Genomic DNA, 20,367 nt, shown 5'->3' with positions numbered 1-20,367 from the left:
GAAGGCCCGGGTTCGATTCCCGGTATCGGAGCGAGTGCTATTGAACCGCTTTTCAATAATAGATTTAAGACTTGGTTGAGCTGGTCCGATATGGTCTAGTGGCTAGGATACCTGGCTTTCACTCAGAAGGCCCGGGTTCGACTCCTGGTATCGGAGACAGTGCTTTTGTACCGCTATTAAAGAATAAATTTAAAGACACATTTATAGGACTAATATCTAGGGTTGCACAAACCAGTCCGATATGGTCTAGTGGCTAGGATATCTGGCTCTCACCCAGAAGGCACGGGTTTTATTCCCGGTATCGGAGCGAGTGCTTTTGTACCGCTTTTCAAGAAAAGATTTAAGACTTGGTTGGGCTAGTCCGATATGGTTTAGTGGCTAGGATACCTGTCTTTCACTCAGAAGGCCCGGGTTCGATTCCCGGTATCGGAGCGAGTACTTTTGAACCGTTTTTGAAGAATAAACTTAAGGTTATAGGTTTATGATTAGAATTAAGACTTGGTTAAGCAAGTCCGATATGGTCTAGTGGCTAGGATATCTGGCTCTCACCCAGAAGGCCCGGGTTCGATTACCGGTATCGGAGCGAGTGCTTTTGAACCGTTTTTGAAGAATAAACTTAAGGATATAGGTTTATGATTAGAATTAAGACTTTGTTAAGCTAGTCCGATATGGTCTAGTTGCTAGGATATATGGCTTTCACCCAGAAGGCCCGGGTTCGATTCCCGGTATCGGAGACAGTGCTTTTTTACAGCTTTTAAAGGATAAATTTAAAGACACATTTATAGGGCTAATATCTAGGGTTGCACAAACCAGTCCGATATGGTCTAGTGGCTAGGATACCTGGCTTTCACTCAGAAGGCTCGGGTTCGATTTCCGGTATCGGAGCGAGTGCTTTTGAACCGTTTTTGAAGAATAAACTTAAGGTTATAGGTTTATGATTCGAATTTAGACTTGGTTAAGCAAGACCGATATGGTCTAGTGGCTAGGATATCTGGCTCTCTCCCAGAAGGCCCGGGTTCGATTACTGGTATCGGAGCTAGTGCTTTGTATCGCTTTAAAAGACTTAATTTAAAGACACATTTATAGGACTAATATCTAGGGTTGCTCAAACCAGTCCGATATGGTCTAGTGGCTAGGATATACGGCTCTCACCGAGAAGACCCGGGTTCGATTCCCGGTATCGGAGCGAGTGCTTTTGTACCGCTTTTCAAGAATAGAATTAAGACTTTGTTGAGATAGTCCAATATGGTCTAGTGGCAAGGATACCTGGCTTTCACCCAGAAAGCCCGGGTTCGATTCCCGGTATCGGAGCGAGTGCTTTTGTACCGCATTTCAAGAAAAGATTTAAGACTTGGTTGAGCTAGTCCGATATGGTTTAGTGGCTAGGATACCTGTCTTTCACTCAGAAGGCCCGGGTTCGATTCCCGGTATCGGAGCGAGTACTTTTGAACCGTTTTTGAAGAATAAACTTAAGGTTATAGGTTTATGATTAGAATTAAGACTTGGTTAAGCAAGTCCGATATGGTCTAGTGGCTAGGATATCTGGCTCTCACCCAGAAGGCCCGGGTTCGATTACCGGTATCGGAGCGAGTGCTTTTGAACCGTTTTTGAAGAATAAACTTAAGGTTATAGGTTTATGATTAGAATTAAGACTTGGTTAAGCTAGTCCGATATGGTCTAGTTGCTAGGATATATGGCTTTCACCCAGAAGGCCCGGGTTCGATTCCCGGTATCGGAGACAGTGCTTTTTTACAGCTTTTAAAGGATAAATTTAAAGACACATTTATATGGCTAATATCTAGGGTTGCACAAACCAGTCCGATATGGTCTAGTGGCTAGGATACCTGGCTTTCACTCAGAAGGCTCGGGTTCGATTTCCGGTATCGGAGCGAGTGCTTTTGAACCGTTTTTGAAGAATAAACTTAAGGTTATAGGTTTATGATTCGAATTAAGACTTGGTTAAGCAAGACCGATATGGTCTAGTGGCTAGGATATCTGGCTCTCTCCCAGAAGGCCCGGGTTCGATTACTGGTATCGGAGCTAGTGCTTTGTATCGCTTTAAAAGACTAAATTTAAAGACACATTTATAGGACTAATATCTAGGGTTGCTCAAACCAGTCCGATATGGTCTAGTGGCTAGGATATACGGCTCTCACCGAGAAGACCCGGGTTCGATTCCCGGTATCGGAGCGAGTGCTTTTGTACCGCTTTTCAAGAATAGAATTAAGACTTTGTTGAGATAGTCCAATATGGTCTAGTGGCAAGGATACCTGGCTTTCACCCAGAAAGCCCGGGTTCGATTCCCGGTATCAGAGCGAGTGCTTTTGTACCGCATTTCAAGAATAGATTTAAGACTTGGTTGAGCTAGTCCGATATGGTCTAGTGGCAAGGATACCTGGCTTTCACCCAGAAAGCCCGGGTTCGATTCTAGGTATCGGAGCAGGTGCTTTTGTACCGCATTTCAAGAATAGACTTAAGGTTATAGGTTTACGATTAGAATTAAGACTTTGTTGAGCAAGTTCGATATGGTCTAAGGGGTAGGATACCTGGCTTTCACCCAGAAGGCCCGGGTTCGATTCCCGGTATCGGAGCGAGTGCTTTTGTACCGCTTTTCAAGAATGGATTTAAGACTTGGTTGAGCTAGTCCGATATTGTCTAGTGGCTAGGATACCTGACTTTCACCAGAAGGCCCGGGTTCGATTCCCGGTATCGGAGCGAGTGCTTTTGAACCGCTTTTCAATAATAGATTTAAGACTTGGTTGAGCTGGTCCGATATGGTCTAGTGGCTAGGATACCTGGCTTTCACTCAGAAGGCCCGGGTTCGACTCCTGGTATCGGAGACAGTGCTTTTGTACCGCTATTAAAGAATAAATTTAAAGAGACATTTATAGGACTAATATCTAGGGTTGCACAAACCAGTCCGATATGGTCTAGTGGCTAGGATATCTGGCTCTCACCCAGAAGGCACGGGTTCTATTCCCGGTATCGGAGCGAGTGCTTTTGTACCGCTTTTCAAGAAAAGATTTAAGACTTGGTTGAGCTAGTCCGATATGGTCTAGTGGCTAGGATACCTGGCTTTCACTCAGAAGGCTCGGGTTCGATTTCCGGTATCGGAGCGAGTGCTTTTGAACCGTTTTTGAAGAATAAACTTAAGGTTATAGGTTTATGATTCGAATTAAGACTTGGTTAAGCAAGACCGATATGGTCTAGTGGCTAGGATATCTGGCTCTCTCCCAGAAGGCCCGGGTTCGATTACAGGTATCGGAGCGAGTGCTTTGTACCGCTTTAAAAGACTAAATTTAAAGACACATTTATAGGACTAATATCTAGGGTTGCTCAAACCAGTCCGATATGGTCTAGTGGCTAGGATATACGGCTCTCACCGAGAAGACCCGGGTTCGATTCCCGGTATCGGAGCGAGTGCTTTTGTACCGCTTTTCAAGAATAGAATTAAGACTTTGTTGAGATAGTCCAATATAGTCTAGTGGCAAGGATACCTGGCTTTCACCCAGAAAGCCCGGGTTCGATTCCCGGTATCGGAGCGAGTGCTTTTGTACCGCATTTCAAGAATAGATTTAAGACTTGGTTGAGCTAGTCCGATATGGTCTAGTGGCAAGGATACCTGGCTTTCACCCAGAAAGCCCGGGTTCGATTTTAGGTATCGGAGCAGGTGCTTTTGTACCGCATTTCAAGAATAGACTTAAGGTTATAGGTTTATGATTAGAATTAAGACTTGGTTGAGCAAGTTCGATATGGTCTAAGGGGTAGGATACCTGACTTTCACCAGAAGGCCCGGGTTCGATTCCCGGTATCGGAGCGAGTGCTATTGAACCGCTTTTCAATAATAGATTTAAGACTTGGTTGAGCTGGTCCGATATGGTCTAGTGGCTAGGATACCTGGCTTTCACTCAGAAGGCCCGGGTTCGACTCCTGGTATCGGAGACAGTGCTTTTGTACCGCTATTAAAGAATAAATTTAAAGACACATTTATAGGACTAATATCTAGGGTTGCACAAACCAGTCCGATATGGTCTAGTGGCTAGGATACCTGTCTTTCACTCAGAAGGCCCGGGTTCGATTCCCGGTATCGGAGCGAGTACTTTTGAACCGTTTTTGAAGAATAAACTTAAGGTTATAGGTTTATGATTAGAATTAAGACTTGGTTAAGCAAGTCCGATATGGTCTAGTGGCTAGGATATCTGGCTCTCACCCAGAAGGCCCGGGTTCGATTACCGGTATCGGAGCGAGTGCTTTTGAACCGTTTTTGAAGAATAAACTTAAGGTTATAGGTTTATGATTAGAATTAAGACTTTGTTAAGCTAGTCCGATATGGTCTAGTTGCTAGGATATATGGCTTTCACCCAGAAGGCCCGGGTTCGATTCCCGGTATCGGAGACAGTGCTTTTTTACAGCTTTTAAAGGATAAATTTAAAGACACATTTATAGGGCTAATATCTAGGGTTGCACAAACCAGTCCGATATGGTCTAGTGGCTAGGATACCTGGCTTTCACTCAGAAGGCTCGGGTTCGATTTCCGGTATCGGAGCGAGTGCTTTTGAACCGTTTTTGAAGAATAAACTTAAGGTTATAGGTTTATGATTCGAATTTAGACTTGGTTAAGCAAGACCGATATGGTCTAGTGGCTAGGATATCTGGCTCTCTCCCAGAAGGCCCGGGTTCGATTACTGGTATCGGAGCTAGTGCTTTGTATCGCTTTAAAAGACTTAATTTAAAGACACATTTATAGGACTAATATCTAGGGTTGCTCAAACCAGTCCGATATGGTCTAGTGGCTAGGATATACGGCTCTCACCGAGAAGACCCGGGTTCGATTCCCGGTATCGGAGCGAGTGCTTTTGTACCACTTTTCAAGAATTGAACTAAGACTTGGTTGAGCTAGTCCGATATGGTCTAGTTGCTAGGATACCAGGCTTTCACCAGAAGGTCCGGGTTCGATTCCCGGTATCGGAGCGCGTGCTTTTGAACCGCTTTTCAAGATTAGATTTAAGACTTGGTTGAGCTAGTCCGATATGGTCTAGTGGCTAGGATACCTGGCTTTCACTCAGAAGGCCTGGGTTCGACTCCTGGTATCGGAGACAGTGCTTTTGTACCGCTTTTCACGAATAGATTTAAGACTTGGTTGAGCTAGTCCGATATGGTGTAGTGGCTAGGATATCCGGCTCTCACCGAGAAGGCCCGGGTTCGATTCCCGGTATCGGAGCGAGTGCTTTTGTACCGCTTTTCAAGAATAGAATTAAGGCTTGATTGAGCTAGTCCAATATCGTCTAGTGGCAAGGATACCTGGCTTTCACCCAGAAAGCCCGGGTTCGATTCCCGGTATCGGAGCGAGTGCTTTTGTACCACTTTTCAAGAATTGAACTAAGACTTGGTTGAGCTAGTCCGATATGGTCTAGTTGCTAGGATACCAGGCTTTCACCAGAAGGTCCGGGTTCGATTCCCGGTATCGGAGCGCGTGCTTTTGAACCGCTTTTCAAGATTAGATTTAAGACTTGGTTGAGCTAGTCCGATATGGTCTAGTGGCTAGGATACCTGGCTTTCACTCAGAAGGCCTGGGTTCGACTCCTGGTATCGGAGACAGTGCTTTTGTACCGCTTTTCACGAATAGATTTAAGACTTGGTTGAGCTAGTCCGATATGGTGTAGTGGCTAGGATACCTGGCTTTCACTCAGAAGGCCCGGGTTCGATTCCCGGTATCGGAGCGAGTGCTTTTGTACCGCTTTTCAAGAATGGATTTAAGACCTGGTTGAGCTAGTCCGATATGGTCTAGTGGCTAGGATACCAGGCTTTCACCAGAAGGCCCGGGTTCGATTCCCGGTATCGGAGCGAGTGCTTTTGAACCGCTTTTCAATAATAGATTTAAAACTTGGTTGAGCTGGTCCGATATGGTCTAGTGGCTAGGATACCTGGCTTTCACTCGGAAGGCCCGGGTTCGACTCCTGGTATCGGAGACAGTGCTTTTGTACCGCTATTAAAGAATAAATTTAAAGACACATTTATAGGACTAATATCTAGGGTTGCACAAACCAGTCCGATATGGTCTAGTGGCTAGGATATCTGGCTCTCACCCAGAAGGCACGGGTTCTATTCCCGGTATCGGAGCGAGTGCTTTTGTACCGCTTTTCAAGAAAAGATTTAAGACTTGGTTGAGCTAGTCCGATATGGTTTAGTGGCTAGGATACCTGTCTTTCACTCAGAAGGCCCGGGTTCGATTCCCGGTATCGGAGCGAGTGCTTTTGAACCGTTTTTGAAGAATAAACTTAAGGTTATAGGTTTATGATTAGAATTAAGACTTGGTTAAGCAAGTCCGATATGGTCTAGTGGCTAGGATATCTGGCTCTCACCCAGAAGGCCCGGGTTCGATTACCGGTATCGGAGCGAGTGCTTTTGAACCGTTTTTGAAGAATAAACTTAAGGTTATAGGTTTATGATTAGAATTAAGACTTGGTTAAGCAAGTCCGATATGGTCTAGTGGCTAGGACATCTGGCTCTCACCCAGAAGGCCCGGGTTCGATTACCGGTATCGGAGCGAGTGCTTTTGTACCGCTTTTCAAGAATGGATTTAAGACTTGGTTGAGCTAGTCCGATATTGTCTAGTGGCTAGGATACCTGACTTTCACCAGAAGGCCCGGGTTCGATTCCCGGTATCGGAGCGAGTGCTTTTGTACCGCTTTTCAAGAATAGAATTAAGACTTGGTTGAGCTAGTCCAATATGGTCTAGTGGCAAGGATACCTGGCTTTCACCCAGAAAGCCCGGTTCGATTCCCGGTATCGGAGCGAGTGCTTTTGTACCACTTTTCAAGAATAGATTTAAGACTTGGTTGAGCTAGTCCGATATGGTCTAGTGGCTTTCACTCAGAAGGCCCGGGTTCGACTCCTGGTATCGGAGACAGTGCTTTTGTACCGCTTTTCACGAATAGATTTAAGACTTGGTTGAGCTAGTCCGATATGGTCTAGTGGCTAGGATACCTGGCTTTCATTCAGAAGGCCCGGGTTCGATTCCCGGTATCGGAGCGAGTGCTTTTGTACCGCTTTTCAAGAATGGATTTAAGACTTGGTTGAGCTAGTCCGATATGGTCTAGTGGCTAGGATGCCAGGCTTTCACCAGAAGGCCCGGGTTCGATTCCCGGTATCGGAGCGAGTGCTTTTGAACCGCTTTTTAAGAATAGATTTAAGACTTGGTTGAGCTAGTCCGATATGGTCTAGTGGCTAGGATACCTGGCTTTCACTCAGAAGGCCCGGGTTCGACTCCTGGTATCGGAGACAGTTCTTTTGTACCGCTATTAAAGAATAAATTTAAAGACGCATTTATAGGACTAATATCTAGGGTTGCACAAACCAGTCCGATATGGTCTAGTGGCTAGGATATCCGGCTCTCACCGAGAAGACCCGGGTCGATTCCCGGTATCGGAGCGAGTGCTTTTGTACCGGTTTTCAAGAATAGAATTAAGACTTTGTTGAGCTAGTCCAATATGGTCTAGTGGCAAGGATACCTGGCTTTCACCCAGAAAGCCCGGGTTCGATTCCCGGTATCGGAGCGAGTGCTTTTGTACCGTTTTTGAAGAAAAAACTTAAGGTTATAGGTTTATGATTAGAATTAAGACTTGGTTAAGCAAGTCCGATATGGTCTAGTGGCTAGGATACCTGGCTTTCACTCAGAAGGCCCGGGTTCGACTCCTGGTATCGGAGACAGTGCTTTTGTACCGCTTTTCAAGAATGGATTTAAGACTTGGTTGAGCTAGTCCGATATTGTCTAGTGGCTAGGATACCTGACTTTCACCAGAAGGCCCGGGTTCGATTCCCGGTATCGGAGCGAGTGCTTTTGTACCGCTTTTCAAGAATAGAATTAAGACTTGGTTGAGCTAGTCCAATATGGTCTAGTGGCAAGGATACCTGGCTTTCACCCAGAAAGCCCGGGTTCGATTCCCGGTATCGGAGCGAGTGCTTTTGTACCACTTTTCAAGAATAGATTTAAGACTTGGTTGAGCTAGTCCGATATGGTCTAGTGGCTTTCACTCAGAAGACCCGGGTTCGACTCCTGGTATCGGAGACAGTGCTTTTGTACCGCTTTTCACGAATAGATTTAAGACTTGGTTGAGCTAGTCCGATATGGTCTAGTGGCTAGGATACCTGGCTTTCATTCAGAAGGCCCGGGTTCGATTCCCGGTATCGGAGCGAGTGCTTTTGTACCGCTTTTCAAGAATGGATTTAAGACTTGGTTGAGCTAGTCCGATATGGTCTAGTGGCTAGGATGCCAGGCTTTCACCAGAAGGCCCGGGTTCGATTCCCGGTATCGGAGCGAGTGCTTTTGAACCGCTTTTTAAGAATAGATTTAAGACTTGGTTGAGCTAGTACGATATGGTCTAGTGGCTAGGATACCTGGCTTTCACCCAGAAAGCCCGGGTTCGATTCCCGGTATCGGAGCCAGTGCTTTTGTACCGTTTTTGAAGAATAAACTTAAGGTTATAGGTTTATGATTAGAATTAAGACTTGGTTAAGCAAGTCCGATATGGTCTAGTGGCTAGGATACCTGGCTTTCACTCAGAAGGCCCGGGTTCGACTCCTGGTATCGGAGACAGTGCTTTTGTACCGCTATTAAAGAATAAATTTAAAGACACATTTATAGGACTAATATCTAGGGTTGCACAAACCAGTCCGATATGGTCTAGTGGCTAGGATATCTGGCTCTCACCCAGAAGGCACGGGTTCTATTCCCGGTATCGGAGCGAGTGCTTTTGTACCGCTTTTCAAGAAAAGATTTAAGACTTGGTTGAGCTAGTCCGATATGGTTTAGTGGCTAGGATACCTGTCTTTCACTCAGATGGCCCGGGTTCGATTCCCGGTATCGGAGCGAGTGCTTTTGAACCGTTTTTGAAGAATAAACTTAAGGTTATAGGTTTATGATTAGAATTAAGACTTGGTTAAGCAAGTCCGATATGGTCTAGTGGCTAGGATATCAGGCTCTCACCCAGAAGGCCAGGGTTCGATTACCGGTATCGGAGCGAGTGCTTTTGAACCGTTTTTGAAGAATAAACTTAAGGTTATAGGTTTATGATTAGAATTAAGACTTGGTTAAGCAAGTCCGATATGGTCTAGTGGCTAGGACATCTAGCTCTCACCCAGAAGGCCCGGGTTCGATTACCGGTATCGGAGCGAGTGCTTTTGTACCGCTTTTCAAGAATGGATTTAAGACTTGGTTGAGCTAGTCCGATATTGTCTAGTGGCTAGGATACCTGACTTTCACCAGAAGGCCCGGGTTCGATTCCCGGTATCGGAGCGAGTGCTTTTGTACCGCTTTTCAAGAATAGAATTAAGACTAGGTTGAGCTAGTCCAATATGGTCTAGTGGCAAGGATACCTGGCTTTCACCCAGAAAGCCCGGGTTCGATTCCCGGTATCGGAGCGAGTGCTTTTGTACCACTTTTCAAGAATTGAACTAAGACTTGGTTGAGCTAGTCCGATATGGTCTAGTGGCTAGGATATCTGGCTCTCACCCAGAAGGCCCGGGTTCGATTCCCGGTACCGGAGCAAGTGCTGTTGTACCGCTTTTCAAGAATGGATTTAAGGCTTGGTTGAGCTAGTCCGATATGGTCTAGTGGCTAGGATACCAGGCTTTCACCAGAAGGCCCGGGTTCGATTCCCGGTATCGGAGCGCGTGCTTTTGAACCGCTTTTCAAGAATAGATTTAAGACTTGGTTGAGCTAGTCCGATATGGTCTAGTGGCTAGGATACCTGGCTTTCACTCAGAAGGCCCGGGTTCGACTCCTGGTATCGGAGACAGTGCTTTTGTACCGCTTTTCACGAATAGATTTAAGACTTGGTTGAGCTAGTCCGATATGGTCTAGTGGCTAGGATACCTTGCTTTCATTTAGAAGGCCCGGGTTCGATTCCCGGTATCGGAGCGAGTGCTTTTGTACCGGTTTTCAAGAATGGATTTAAGACTTGGTTGAGCTAGTCCGATATGGTCTAGTGGCTAGGATACCAGGCTTTCACCAGAAGGCCCGGGTTCGATTCCCGGTATCGGAGCGAGTGCTTTTGAACCGCTTTTTAAGAATAGATTTAAGACTTGGTTGAGCTAGTCCGATATGGTCTAGTGGCTAGGATACCTGGCTTTCACTCAGAAGGCCCGGGTTCGACTCCTGGTATCGGAGACAGTTCTTTTGTACCGCTATTAAAGAATAAATTTAAAGACACATTTATAGGACTAATATCTAGGGTTGCACAAACCAGTCCGATATGGTCTAGTGGCTAGGATATCCGGCTCTCACCGAGAAGACCCGGGTTCTATTCCCGGTATCGGAGCGAGTGCTTTTGTACCGCTTTTCAAGAATAGAATTAAGACTTTGTTGAGCTAGTCCAATATGGTCTAGTGGCAAGGATACCTGGCTTTCACCCAGAAAGCCCGGGTTCGATTCCCGGTATCGGAGCGAGTGCTTTTGTACCGCATTTCAAGAATAGATTTAAGACTTGGTTGAGCTAGTCCGATATGGTCTAGTGGCAAGGATACCTGGCTTTCATCCAGAAAGCCCGGGTTCGATTCTAGGTATCGGAGCGGGTGCTTTTGTACCGCATTTCAAGAATAGACTTAAGGTTATAGGTTTATGATTAGAATTAAGACTTGGTTGAGCAAGTTCGATATGGTCTAAGGGGTAGGATACCTGGCTTTCACCCAGAAGATCCGGGTTCGATTCCCGGTATCGGAGCGAGTGCTTTTGTACCGCTTTTCAAGAATGGATTTAAGACTTGGTTGAGCTAGTCCGATATTGTCTAGTGGCTAGGACACCTGGCTTTCACTCAGAAGGCCCGGGTTCGATTCCCGGAATCGGAGCGAGTGGTTTTGTACCGCTTTTCAAGAATAGAATTACAACTTGGTTGAGCTAGTCCAATATGGTCTAGTGGCAAGGATACCTGGCTTTCACCCAGAAAGCCCGGGTTCGATTCCCGGTATCGGAGCGAGTTCTTTTGTACCGCTTTTCAAGAATAGATTTAAGACAGATAGAAAACTAATTAAACCACGTTAATTCACACAGTAAAAAATTTTATTTAAAAATTTAAAAAACGTTTATTTAAACGTACAGACGACTAGTTTCGCTTCTATTCAGAAGCATCTTCAGGTCTGGTCTGGTTTCTCTTTCCGTGCGTTAGATTACGACTACGTCGGCCCCCCTCCCTCGTCTAATTTGTCGTTTCCACCCCCATACCAAAGTTCAGTCAAATAGCTGGCAGGGCCATTGTCTTTATTTAATGATGTTTTTTGTGTTCTTTTTTTATTAATATGGAGCGATTCCCTAAGGTTTAATTTTAAGTAATGGTCTACTACGGTGATAGACTTTGCTTTTTCAAAAAGTATTTTGTGGTCGCTGTTTTCGTTGATATGTTCGGCTAGCGCAGATGAATCGATTTTTTTATTTTTAATATCATTTTTATGTTCGTTAAATCTGAATCGGAAGTTACGCCTCGATTGTCCCGTGTATGATTTACCGCAAGAGCAAAATATTTCGTAGACACCATGTTTGTCTAGTAGGCTTATCTTGTCTTTCAAGGATCCAAAGATCGTTTGCATTTTGTTGGTGGGTTTAAAAACTGGCTTTATATTATTGTTACTAAAAAAGTTTCCAATCCGCTGGCTACGAGAATTAAACGGAAGTATCACGAAATCGGATTTTTTGTAATCGGGTTTGAGTTTTGTATTGCGGTTAATTTTGTTTCTGCTTAAAATTCTATCGAAACCTCTATTGAGAGTAGAGCTAGGGAAACCCCTGTTGTCCGCTATGGCTCTGATAAAGTTTATTTCTTTCTCGAGGGAAATGGAATTAGAGCAAACATTTACTGCTCTTGTCAGAAAGGTGTAAAAGGCTGTAAGTTTTTGGTTAGTAGGATGGCACGACTCCCAGTGAGGTGGGATTGATACCGAGAAGGGTTTACGGTACACTGAAGTGTTAATTTGGTTATCAGTTTTTTCAATAAGGACATCTAAGAAGGGGATGGAGTTATTAGATTCGATTTCTAATGTGAATTTAATGTTATGGTCTATAGAATTAAGGAATTGTAAGAAAGTGGTTAAATTCTCGTTTGTATATGACCATTTGCACAGTATGTCGTCGACATAGCGTTTCCAAAAACAAATGGTGAATGGGGATGTGTTAATAATCTGGGATTCCAACTTATTCATATAAAGATCACAGAGGAGCGGAGACAGGGGGCTGCCCATGCCAAGACCTGATTTCTGGGTATAGATTTTATCATTAAATTTAAAAAATGGGTTTCTGGTGCACAGGGTAACTAAGTCTATAATATCCTCAAGTTCTAAAGGGTTGAACTTTGCTTTTAAAAGGCGCTGGCGTAATTCGGCTATGGCTCCGTCTACTGGGACTTTCGTAAACATACTAACTACATCGAAAGACACTAGTAGGTCGTTGGGTTCTAAAGCTAAATTATTAATCTCATTCATTAGATGTTTAGTGTTTCTCAAGGTGTGTGGGTGTTCTTTACATAAGAAAAATAGTTTTTTAGAAAGGAATTTAGCTATTCTGTGAGTCGATGAGCCCATACTATCGACTATGGGCCTGAATTTAAGAGGGGTTTTATGTATTTTGGGCAACGCATACATTCTTGGAGTTATGAAGTTACTTGGGATGAGAGATTTTTTCTGTTTATCTTCTAATGTTAGGCACAATGTCACGAAAATGCTTAGTGATCCAAACACGTACGAATTAACAAAACGCGACCCTACTAGAACTTTCCACACGCGGGTTAAAGCAACAGTGAAAAACTGCCTAACATTAGAAGATAAACAGAAAAAATCTCTCATCCCAAGTAACTTCATAACTCCAAGAATGTATGCGTTGCCCAAAATACATAAAACCCCTCTTAAATTCAGGCCCATAGTCGATAGTATGGGCTCATCGACTCACAGAATAGCTAAATTCCTTTCTAAAAAACTATTTTTCTTATGTAAAGAACACCTACACACCTTGAGAAACACTAAACATCTAATGAATGAGATTAATAATTTAGCTTTAGAACCCAACGACCTACTAGTGTCTTTCGATGTAGTTAGTATGTTTACGAAAGTCCCAGTAGACGGAGCCATAGCCGAATTACGCCAGCGCCTTTTAAAAGCAAAGTTCAACCCTTTAGAACTTGAGGATATTATAGACTTAGTTACCCTGTGCACCAGAAACCCATTTTTTAAATTTAATGATAAAATCTATACCCAGAAATCAGGTCTTGGCATGGGCAGCCCCCTGTCTCCGCTCCTCTGTGATCTTTATATGAATAAGTTGGAATCCCAGATTATTAACACATCCCCATTCACCATTTGTTTTTGGAAACGCTATGTCGACGACATACTGTGCAAATGGTCATATACAAACGAGAATTTAACCACTTTCTTACAATTCCTTAATTCTATAGACCATAACATTAAATTCACATTAGAAATCGAATCTAATAACTCCATCCCCTTCTTAGATGTCCTTATTGAAAAAACTGATAACCAAATTAACACTTCAGTGTACCGTAAACCCTTCTCGGTATCAATCCCACCTCACTGGGAGTCGTGCCATCCTACTAACCAAAAACTTACAGCCTTTTACACCTTTCTGACAAGAGCAGTAAATGTTTGCTCTAATTCCATTTCCCTCGAGAAAGAAATAAACTTTATCAGAGCCATAGCGGACAACAGGGGTTTCCCTAGCTCTACTCTCAATAGAGGTTTCGATAGAATTTTAAACAGAAACAAAATTAACCGCAATACAAAACTCAAACCCGATTACAAAAAATCCGATTTCGTGATACTTCCGTTTAATTCTCGTAGCCAGCGGATTGGAAACTTTTTTAGTAACAATAATATAAAGCCAGTTTTTAAACCCACCAACAAAATGCAAACGATCTTTGGATCCTTGAAAGACAAGATAAGCCTACTAGACAAACATGGTGTCTACGAAATATTTTGCTCTTGCGGTAAATCATACACGGGACAATCGAGGCGTAACTTCCGATTCAGATTTAACGAACATAAAAATGATATTAAAAATAAAAAAATCGATTCATCTGCGCTAGCCGAACATATCAACGAAAACAGCGACCACAAAATACTTTTTGAAAAAGCGAAGTCTATCACCGTAGTAGACCATTACTTAAAATTAAACCTTAGGGAATCGCTCCATATTAATAAAAAAAGAACACAAAAAACATCATTAAATAAAGACAATGGCCCTGCCAGCTATTTGACTGAACTTTGGTATGGGGGTGGAAACGACAAATTAGACGAGGGAGGGGGGCCGACGTAGTCGTAATCTAACGCACGGAAAGAGAAACCAGACCAGACCTGAAGATGCTTCTGAATAGAAGCGAAACTAGTCGTCTGTACGTTTAAATAAACGTTTTATAAATTTTTAAATAAAATTTTTTACTGTGTGAATTAACGTGGTTTAATTAGTTTTCTATCTGTATTAACACACACAAGTGCCATCAAATACTCTTCAAATAGATTTAAGACTTGGTTGAGCTAGTCCAATATGGTCTAGTGGCAAGGATACCTGGCTTTCACCCAGAAAGCCCGGGTTCGATTCCCGGTATCGGAGCGAGTGCTTTTGTACCGCTTTTCAAGAATAGATTTAAGACTTGGTTGAGCTAGTCCGATATGGTCTAGTGGCTAGGACACCTGGTTTTCATTTAGAAGGCCCGGGTTCGATTCCCGGTATCGGAGCGAGTGCTTTTGTACCGCTTTTCAAGAATAGATTTAAGACTTGGTTGAGCTAGTCCGATATGGTCTAGTGGCTAGGACACCTGGTTTTCATTTAGAAGGCCCGGGTTCGATTCCCGTTATCGGAGCGAGTGCTTTTGTACCGGTTTTCAAGAATGGATTTAAGACTTGGTTGAGCTAGTCCGATATGGTCTAGTGGCTAGGATACCAGGCTTTCACCAGAAGGCCCGGGTTCGATTCCCGGTATCGGAGCGAGTGCTTTTGAACCGCTTTTTAAGAATAGATTTAAGACTTGGTTGAGCTAGTCCGATATGGTCTAGTGGCTAGGATACCTGGCTTTCACTCAGAAGGCCCGGGTTCGACTCCTGGTATCGGAGACAGTTCTTTTGTACCGCTATTAAAGAATAAATTTAAAGACACATTTATAGGACTAATATCTAGGGTTGCACAAACCAGTCCGATATGGTCTAGTGGCTAGGATATCCGGCTCTCACCGAGAAGACCCGGGTTCGATTCCCGGTATCGGAGCGAGTGCTTTTGTACCGCTTTTCAAGAATAGAATTAAGACTTTGTTGAGCTAGTCCAATATGGTCTAGTGGCAAGGATACCTGGCTTTCACCCAGAAAGCCCGGGTTCGATTCCCGGTATCGGAGCGAGTGCTTTTGTACCGCATTTCAAGAATAGATTTAAGACTTGGTTGAGCTAGTCCGATATGGTCTAGTGGCAAGGATACCTGGCTTTCATCCAGAAAGCCCGGGTTCGATTCTAGGTATCGGAGCGGGTGCTTTTGTACCGCATTTCAAGAATAGACTTAAGGTTATAGGTTTATGATTAGAATTAAGACTTGGTTGAGCAAGTTCGATATGGTCTAAGGGGTAGGATATCTGGCTTTCACCCAGAAGACCCGGGTTCGATTCCCGGTATCGGAGCGAGTGCTTTTGTACCGCTTTTCAAGAATGGATTTAAGACTTGGTTGAGCTAGTCCGATATTGTCTAGTGGCTAGGATACCTGACTTTCACCAGAAGGCCCGGGTTCGATTCCCGGTATCGGAGCGAGTGCTTTTGTACCGCTTTTCAAGAATAGATTTAAGACTTGGTTGAGCTAGTCCGATATGGTCTAGTGGCTAGGACACCTGGCTTTCACTCAGAAGGCCCGGGTTCGATTCCCGGAATCGGAGCGAGTGCTTTTGAACCGTTTTAGAAGAATAAATTTAAGGTTATAGGTTTATGATTAGAATTAAGACTTGGTTAAGCAAGTCCGATATGGTCTAGTGGCTAGGATATCTGGCTCTCACCCAGAAGGCCCGGGTTCGATTACCGGTATCGGAGCGAGTGCTTTGTACCGCTTTTAAAGACTAAATTTAAAGACACATTTATAGGACTAATATCTAGGGTTGCTAAAATAGTCCGATATGGTCTAGTGGCTAGGATATCCGGCTCTCACCGAGAAGGCCCGAGTTCGATTCCCGGTATCGGAGCGAGTGCTTTTGTACCGCTTTTCAAGAATAGAATTAAGACTTGATTGAGCTAGTCCAATATCGTCTAGTGGCAAGGATACCTGGCTTTCACCCAGAAAGCCCGGGTTCGATTCCCGGTATCGGAGCGAGTGCTTTTGTACCACTTTTCAAGAATTGAACTAAGACTTGGTTGAGCTTGTCTGATATGGTCTAGTGGCTAGGATATCTGGCTCTCACCCAGAAGGCCCGGGTTCGATTCCCGGTATCGGAGCGAGTGCTGTTGTACCGCTTTTCAAGAATGGATTTAAGGCTTGGCTGAGTTAGTCCGATATGGTCTAGTGGCTAGGATACCAGGCTTTCACCAGAAGGCCCGGGTTCGATTCCCGGTATCGGAGCGCGTGCTTTTGAACCGCTTTTCAAGAATAGATTTAAGACTTGGTTGAGCTAGTCCGATATGGTCTAGTGGCTAGGATACCTGGCTTTCACTCAGAAGGCCCGGGTTCGACTCCTGGTATCGGAGCGAGTGCTTTTGAACCGCTTTTCAAGAATAGATTTAAGACTTGGTTGAGCTAGTCCGATATGGTCTAGAGGCTAGGATACCTGGCTTTCACTCAGAAGGCCCGGGTTCGACTTCTGGTATCGGAGACAGTGCTTTTGTACCGCTATTAAAGAATAAATTTAAAGACACATTTATAGGACTAATATCTAGGGTTGCACAAACCAGTCCGATATGGTCTAGTGGCTAGGATATCTGGCTCTCACCCAGAAGGCACGGGTTCTATTCCCGGTATCGGAGCGAGTGCTTTTGTACCGCTAGTCCAATATGGTCTAGTGGCAAGGATACCTGGCTTTCACCCAGAAAGCCCGGGTTCGATTCCCGGTATCGGAGTGAGTGCTTTTGTACCGCTTTTCAAGAATAGATTTAAGACTTGCTTGAGCAAGTCTGATATGGTCTAGTGGCTAGGATACCTGCTTTCACTCAGAAGGCCCGGGTTCGACTCCTGGTATCGGAGACAGTTCTTTTGTACCGCTATTAAAGAATAAATTTAAAGACACATTTATAGGACTAATATCTAGGGTTGCACAAACCAGTCCGATATGGTCTAGTGGCTAGGATATCCGGCTCTCATCGAGAAGACCCGGGTTCGATTCCCGGTATCGGAGCGAGTGCTTTTGTACCGCTTTTCAAGAATAGAATTAAGACTTTGTTGAGCTAGTCCAATATGGTCTAGTGGCAAGGATACCTGGCTTTCACCCAGAAAGCCCGGGTTCGATTCCCGGTATCGGAGCGAGTGCTTTTGTACCGCATTTCAAGAATAGATTTAAGACTTGGTTGAGCTAGTCCGATATGGTCTAGTGGCAAGGATACCTGGCTTTCATCCAGAAAGCCCGGGTTCGATTCTAGGTATCGGAGCGGGTGCTTTTGTACCGCATTTCAAGAATAGACTTAAGGTTATAGGTTTATGATTAGAATTAAGACTTGGTTGAGCAAGTTCGATATGGTCTAAGGGGTAGGATACCTGGCTTTCACCCAGAAGACCCGGGTTCGATTCCCGGTATCGGAGCGAGTGCTTTTGTACCGCTTTTCAAGAATGGATTTAAGACTTGGTTGAGCTAGTCCGATATTGTCTAGTGGCTAGGATACCTGACTTTCACCAGAAGGCCCGGGTTCGATTCCCGGTATCGGAGCGAGTGCTTTTGTACCGCTTTTCAAGAATAGATTTAAGACTTGGTTGAGCTAGTCCGATATGGTCTAGTGGCTAGGACACCTGGCTTTCACTCAGAAGGCCCGGGTTCGATTCCCGGAATCGGAGCGAGTGCTTTTGAACCGTTTTAGAAGAATAAATTTAAGGTTATAGGTTTATGATTAGAATTAAGACTTGGTTAAGCAAGTCCGATATGGTCTAGTGGCTAGGATATCTGGCTCTCACCCAGAAGGCCCGGGTTCGATTACCGGTATCGGAGCGAGTGCTTTGTACCGCTTTTAAAGACTAAATTTAAAGACACATTTATAGGACTAATATCTAGGGTTGCTAAAATAGTCCGATATGGTCTAGTGGCTAGGATATCCGGCTCTCACCGAGAAGGCCCGAGTTCGATTCCCGGTATCGGAGCGAGTGCTTTTGTACCACTTTTCAAGAATTGAACTAAGACTTGGTTGAGCTAGTCTGATATGGTCTAGTGGCTAGGATATCTGGCTCTCACCCAGAAGGCCCGGGTTCGATTCCCGGTATCGGAGCGAGTGCTGTTGTACCGCTTTTCAAGAATGGATTTAAGGCTTGGTTGAGCTAGTCCGATATGGTCTAGTGGCTAGGATACCAGGCTTTCACCAGAAGGCCCGGGTTCGATTCCCGGTATCGGAGCGCGTGCTTTTGAACCGCTTTTCAAGAATAGATTTAAGACTTGGTTGAGCTAGTCCGATATGGTCTAGTGGCTAGGATACCTGGCTTTCACTCAGAAGGCCCGGGTTCGACTCCTGGTATCGGAGACAGTGCTTTTGTACCGCTTTTCTCGAATAGATTTAAGACTTGGTTGAGCTAGTCCGATATGGTCTAGTGGCTAGGATACCTGGCTTTCACTCAGAAGGCCCTGGTTCGATTCCCGGTATCGGAGCGAGTACTTTTGTACCGCTTTTCAAGAATGGATTTAAGACTTGGTTGAGCTAGTCCGATATGGTCTAGTGGCTAGGATACCAGGCTTTCACCAGAAGGCCCGGGTTCGATTCCCGGTATCGGAGCGAGTGCTTTTGAACCGCTTTTCAAGAATAGATTTAAGACTTGGTTGAGCTAGTCCGATATGGTCTAGTGGCAAGGATACCTGGCTTTCATCCAGAAAGCCCGGGTTCGATTCTAGGTATCGGAGCGGGTGCTTTTGTACCGCATTTCAAGAATAGACTTAAGGTTATAGGTTTATGATTAGAATTAAGACTTGGTTGAGCAAGTTCGATATGGTCTAAGGGGTAGGATACCTGGCTTTCACCCAGAAGACCCGGGTTCGATTCCCGGTATCGGAGCGAGTGCTTTTGTACCGCTTTTCAAGAATGGATTTAAGACTTGGTTGAGCTAGTCCGATATGGTCTAGTGGCTAGGATACCAGGCTTTCACCAGAAGGCCCGGGTTCGATTCCCGGTATCGGAGCGAGTGCTTTTGAACCGCTTTTCAAGAATAGATTTAAGACTTGGTTGAGCTAGTCCGATATGGTCTAGTGGCTAGGATACCTGGCTTTCACTCAGAAGGCCCGGGTTCGACTTCTGGTATCGGAGACAGTGCTTTTGTACCGCTATTAAAGAATAAATTTAAAGACACATTTATAGGACTAATATCTAGGGTTGCACAAACCAGTCCGATATGGTCTAGTGGCTAGGATATCTGGCTCTCACCCAGAAGGCACGGGTTCTATTCCCGGTATCGGAGCGAGTGCTTTTGTACCGCTAGTCCAATATGGTCTAGTGGCAAGGATACCTGGCTTTCACCCAGAAAGCCCGGGTTCGATTCCCGGTATCGGAGTGAGTGCTTTTGTACCGCTTTTCAAGAATAGATTTAAGACTTGCTTGAGCAAGTCTGATATGGTCTAGTGGCTAGGATACCTGCTTTCACTCAGAAGGCCCGGGTTCGACTCCTGGTATCGGAGACAGTTCTTTTGTACCGCTATTAAAGAATAAATTTAAAGACACATTTATAGGACTAATATCTAGGGTTGCACAAACCAGTCCGATATGGTCTAGTGGCTAGGATATCCGGCTCTCACCGAGAAGACCCGGGTTCGATTCCCGGTATCGGAGCGAGTGCTTTTGTACCGCTTTTCAAGAATAGAATTAAGACTTTGTTGAGCTAGTCCAATATGGTCTAGTGGCAAGGATACCTGGCTTTCACCCAGAAAGCCCGGGTTCGATTCCCGGTATCGGAGCGAGTGCTTTTGTACCGCATTTCAAGAATAGATTTAAGACTTGGTTGAGCTAGTCCGTTATGGTCTAGTGGCAAGGATACCTGGCTTTCATCCAGAAAGCCCGGGTTCGATTCTAGGTATCGGAGCGGGTGCTTTTGTACCGCATTTCAAGAATAGACTTAAGGTTATAGGTTTATGATTAGAATTAAGACTTGGTTGAGCAAGTTCGATATGGTCTAAGGGGTAGGATACCTGGCTTTCACCCAGAAGACCCGGGTTCGATTCCCGGTATCGGAGC

The 20,367-nt window shown here is 44.6% G+C and overlaps 2 protein-coding genes and 12 non-coding genes across 14 annotated transcripts; 13 read left to right on the top strand and 1 right to left on the bottom strand.

Annotated features, from left to right (window-relative positions):
• The first annotated feature begins 511 nt into the window (after window positions 1-511).
• On the top strand, window positions 512-583 carry TRNAE-CUC (transfer RNA glutamic acid (anticodon CUC)). The gene has a single exon. It is a non-coding gene; the product is annotated as a tRNA-Glu (tRNA).
• Window positions 584-1,515: 932 nt separating this feature from the next.
• Window positions 1,516-1,587, top strand: TRNAE-CUC (transfer RNA glutamic acid (anticodon CUC)). Its single transcript has one exon. It is a non-coding gene; the product is annotated as a tRNA-Glu (tRNA).
• A 2,434-nt stretch (window positions 1,588-4,021) lies between these two features.
• Window positions 4,022-4,093, top strand: TRNAE-UUC (transfer RNA glutamic acid (anticodon UUC)). The gene has a single exon. It is a non-coding gene; the product is annotated as a tRNA-Glu (tRNA).
• Window positions 4,094-4,172: 79 nt separating this feature from the next.
• TRNAE-CUC (transfer RNA glutamic acid (anticodon CUC)) lies at window positions 4,173-4,244 on the top strand. Its single transcript has one exon. It is a non-coding gene; the product is annotated as a tRNA-Glu (tRNA).
• Window positions 4,245-6,324: 2,080 nt separating this feature from the next.
• Window positions 6,325-6,396, top strand: TRNAE-CUC (transfer RNA glutamic acid (anticodon CUC)). Its single transcript has one exon. It is a non-coding gene; the product is annotated as a tRNA-Glu (tRNA).
• Window positions 6,397-6,475: 79 nt separating this feature from the next.
• TRNAE-CUC (transfer RNA glutamic acid (anticodon CUC)) lies at window positions 6,476-6,547 on the top strand. The gene has a single exon. It is a non-coding gene; the product is annotated as a tRNA-Glu (tRNA).
• Window positions 6,548-9,099: 2,552 nt separating this feature from the next.
• On the top strand, window positions 9,100-9,171 carry TRNAE-CUC (transfer RNA glutamic acid (anticodon CUC)). The gene has a single exon. It is a non-coding gene; the product is annotated as a tRNA-Glu (tRNA).
• Window positions 9,172-9,473: 302 nt separating this feature from the next.
• TRNAE-CUC (transfer RNA glutamic acid (anticodon CUC)) lies at window positions 9,474-9,545 on the top strand. The gene has a single exon. It is a non-coding gene; the product is annotated as a tRNA-Glu (tRNA).
• A 1,624-nt stretch (window positions 9,546-11,169) lies between these two features.
• On the bottom strand, window positions 11,170-12,468 carry LOC149675917 (uncharacterized). The gene has a single exon (XM_089838669.1). The coding sequence runs from the start codon at window positions 12,466-12,468 to the stop codon at window positions 11,170-11,172; it is 1,299 nt and encodes a 432-aa protein (XP_089694795.1).
• Window positions 12,469-12,577: 109 nt separating this feature from the next.
• Window positions 12,578-14,311, top strand: LOC149675916 (uncharacterized). Its single transcript, XM_089838668.1, has one exon. It carries the CDS (start codon window positions 12,578-12,580, stop codon window positions 14,309-14,311), a length of 1,734 nt encoding a protein of 577 aa, XP_089694794.1.
• Window positions 14,312-15,984: 1,673 nt separating this feature from the next.
• On the top strand, window positions 15,985-16,056 carry TRNAE-CUC (transfer RNA glutamic acid (anticodon CUC)). Its single transcript has one exon. It is a non-coding gene; the product is annotated as a tRNA-Glu (tRNA).
• Window positions 16,057-16,383: 327 nt separating this feature from the next.
• TRNAE-CUC (transfer RNA glutamic acid (anticodon CUC)) lies at window positions 16,384-16,455 on the top strand. Its single transcript has one exon. It is a non-coding gene; the product is annotated as a tRNA-Glu (tRNA).
• A 1,622-nt stretch (window positions 16,456-18,077) lies between these two features.
• On the top strand, window positions 18,078-18,149 carry TRNAE-CUC (transfer RNA glutamic acid (anticodon CUC)). Its single transcript has one exon. It is a non-coding gene; the product is annotated as a tRNA-Glu (tRNA).
• Window positions 18,150-18,351: 202 nt separating this feature from the next.
• TRNAE-CUC (transfer RNA glutamic acid (anticodon CUC)) lies at window positions 18,352-18,423 on the top strand. The gene has a single exon. It is a non-coding gene; the product is annotated as a tRNA-Glu (tRNA).
• Window positions 18,424-20,367: the final 1,944 nt, after the last annotated feature.

The sequence above is a fragment of the Phalangium opilio genome, unplaced genomic scaffold (genome assembly GCF_054372755.1).
Source record: "Phalangium opilio isolate 3A_F unplaced genomic scaffold, DU_Popi_V2 ptg000046l_1, whole genome shotgun sequence".
Classification (NCBI taxonomy): domain Eukaryota; kingdom Metazoa; phylum Arthropoda; class Arachnida; order Opiliones; family Phalangiidae; genus Phalangium; species Phalangium opilio.
This window is presented reverse-complemented; position numbering and strand designations above follow the sequence as displayed.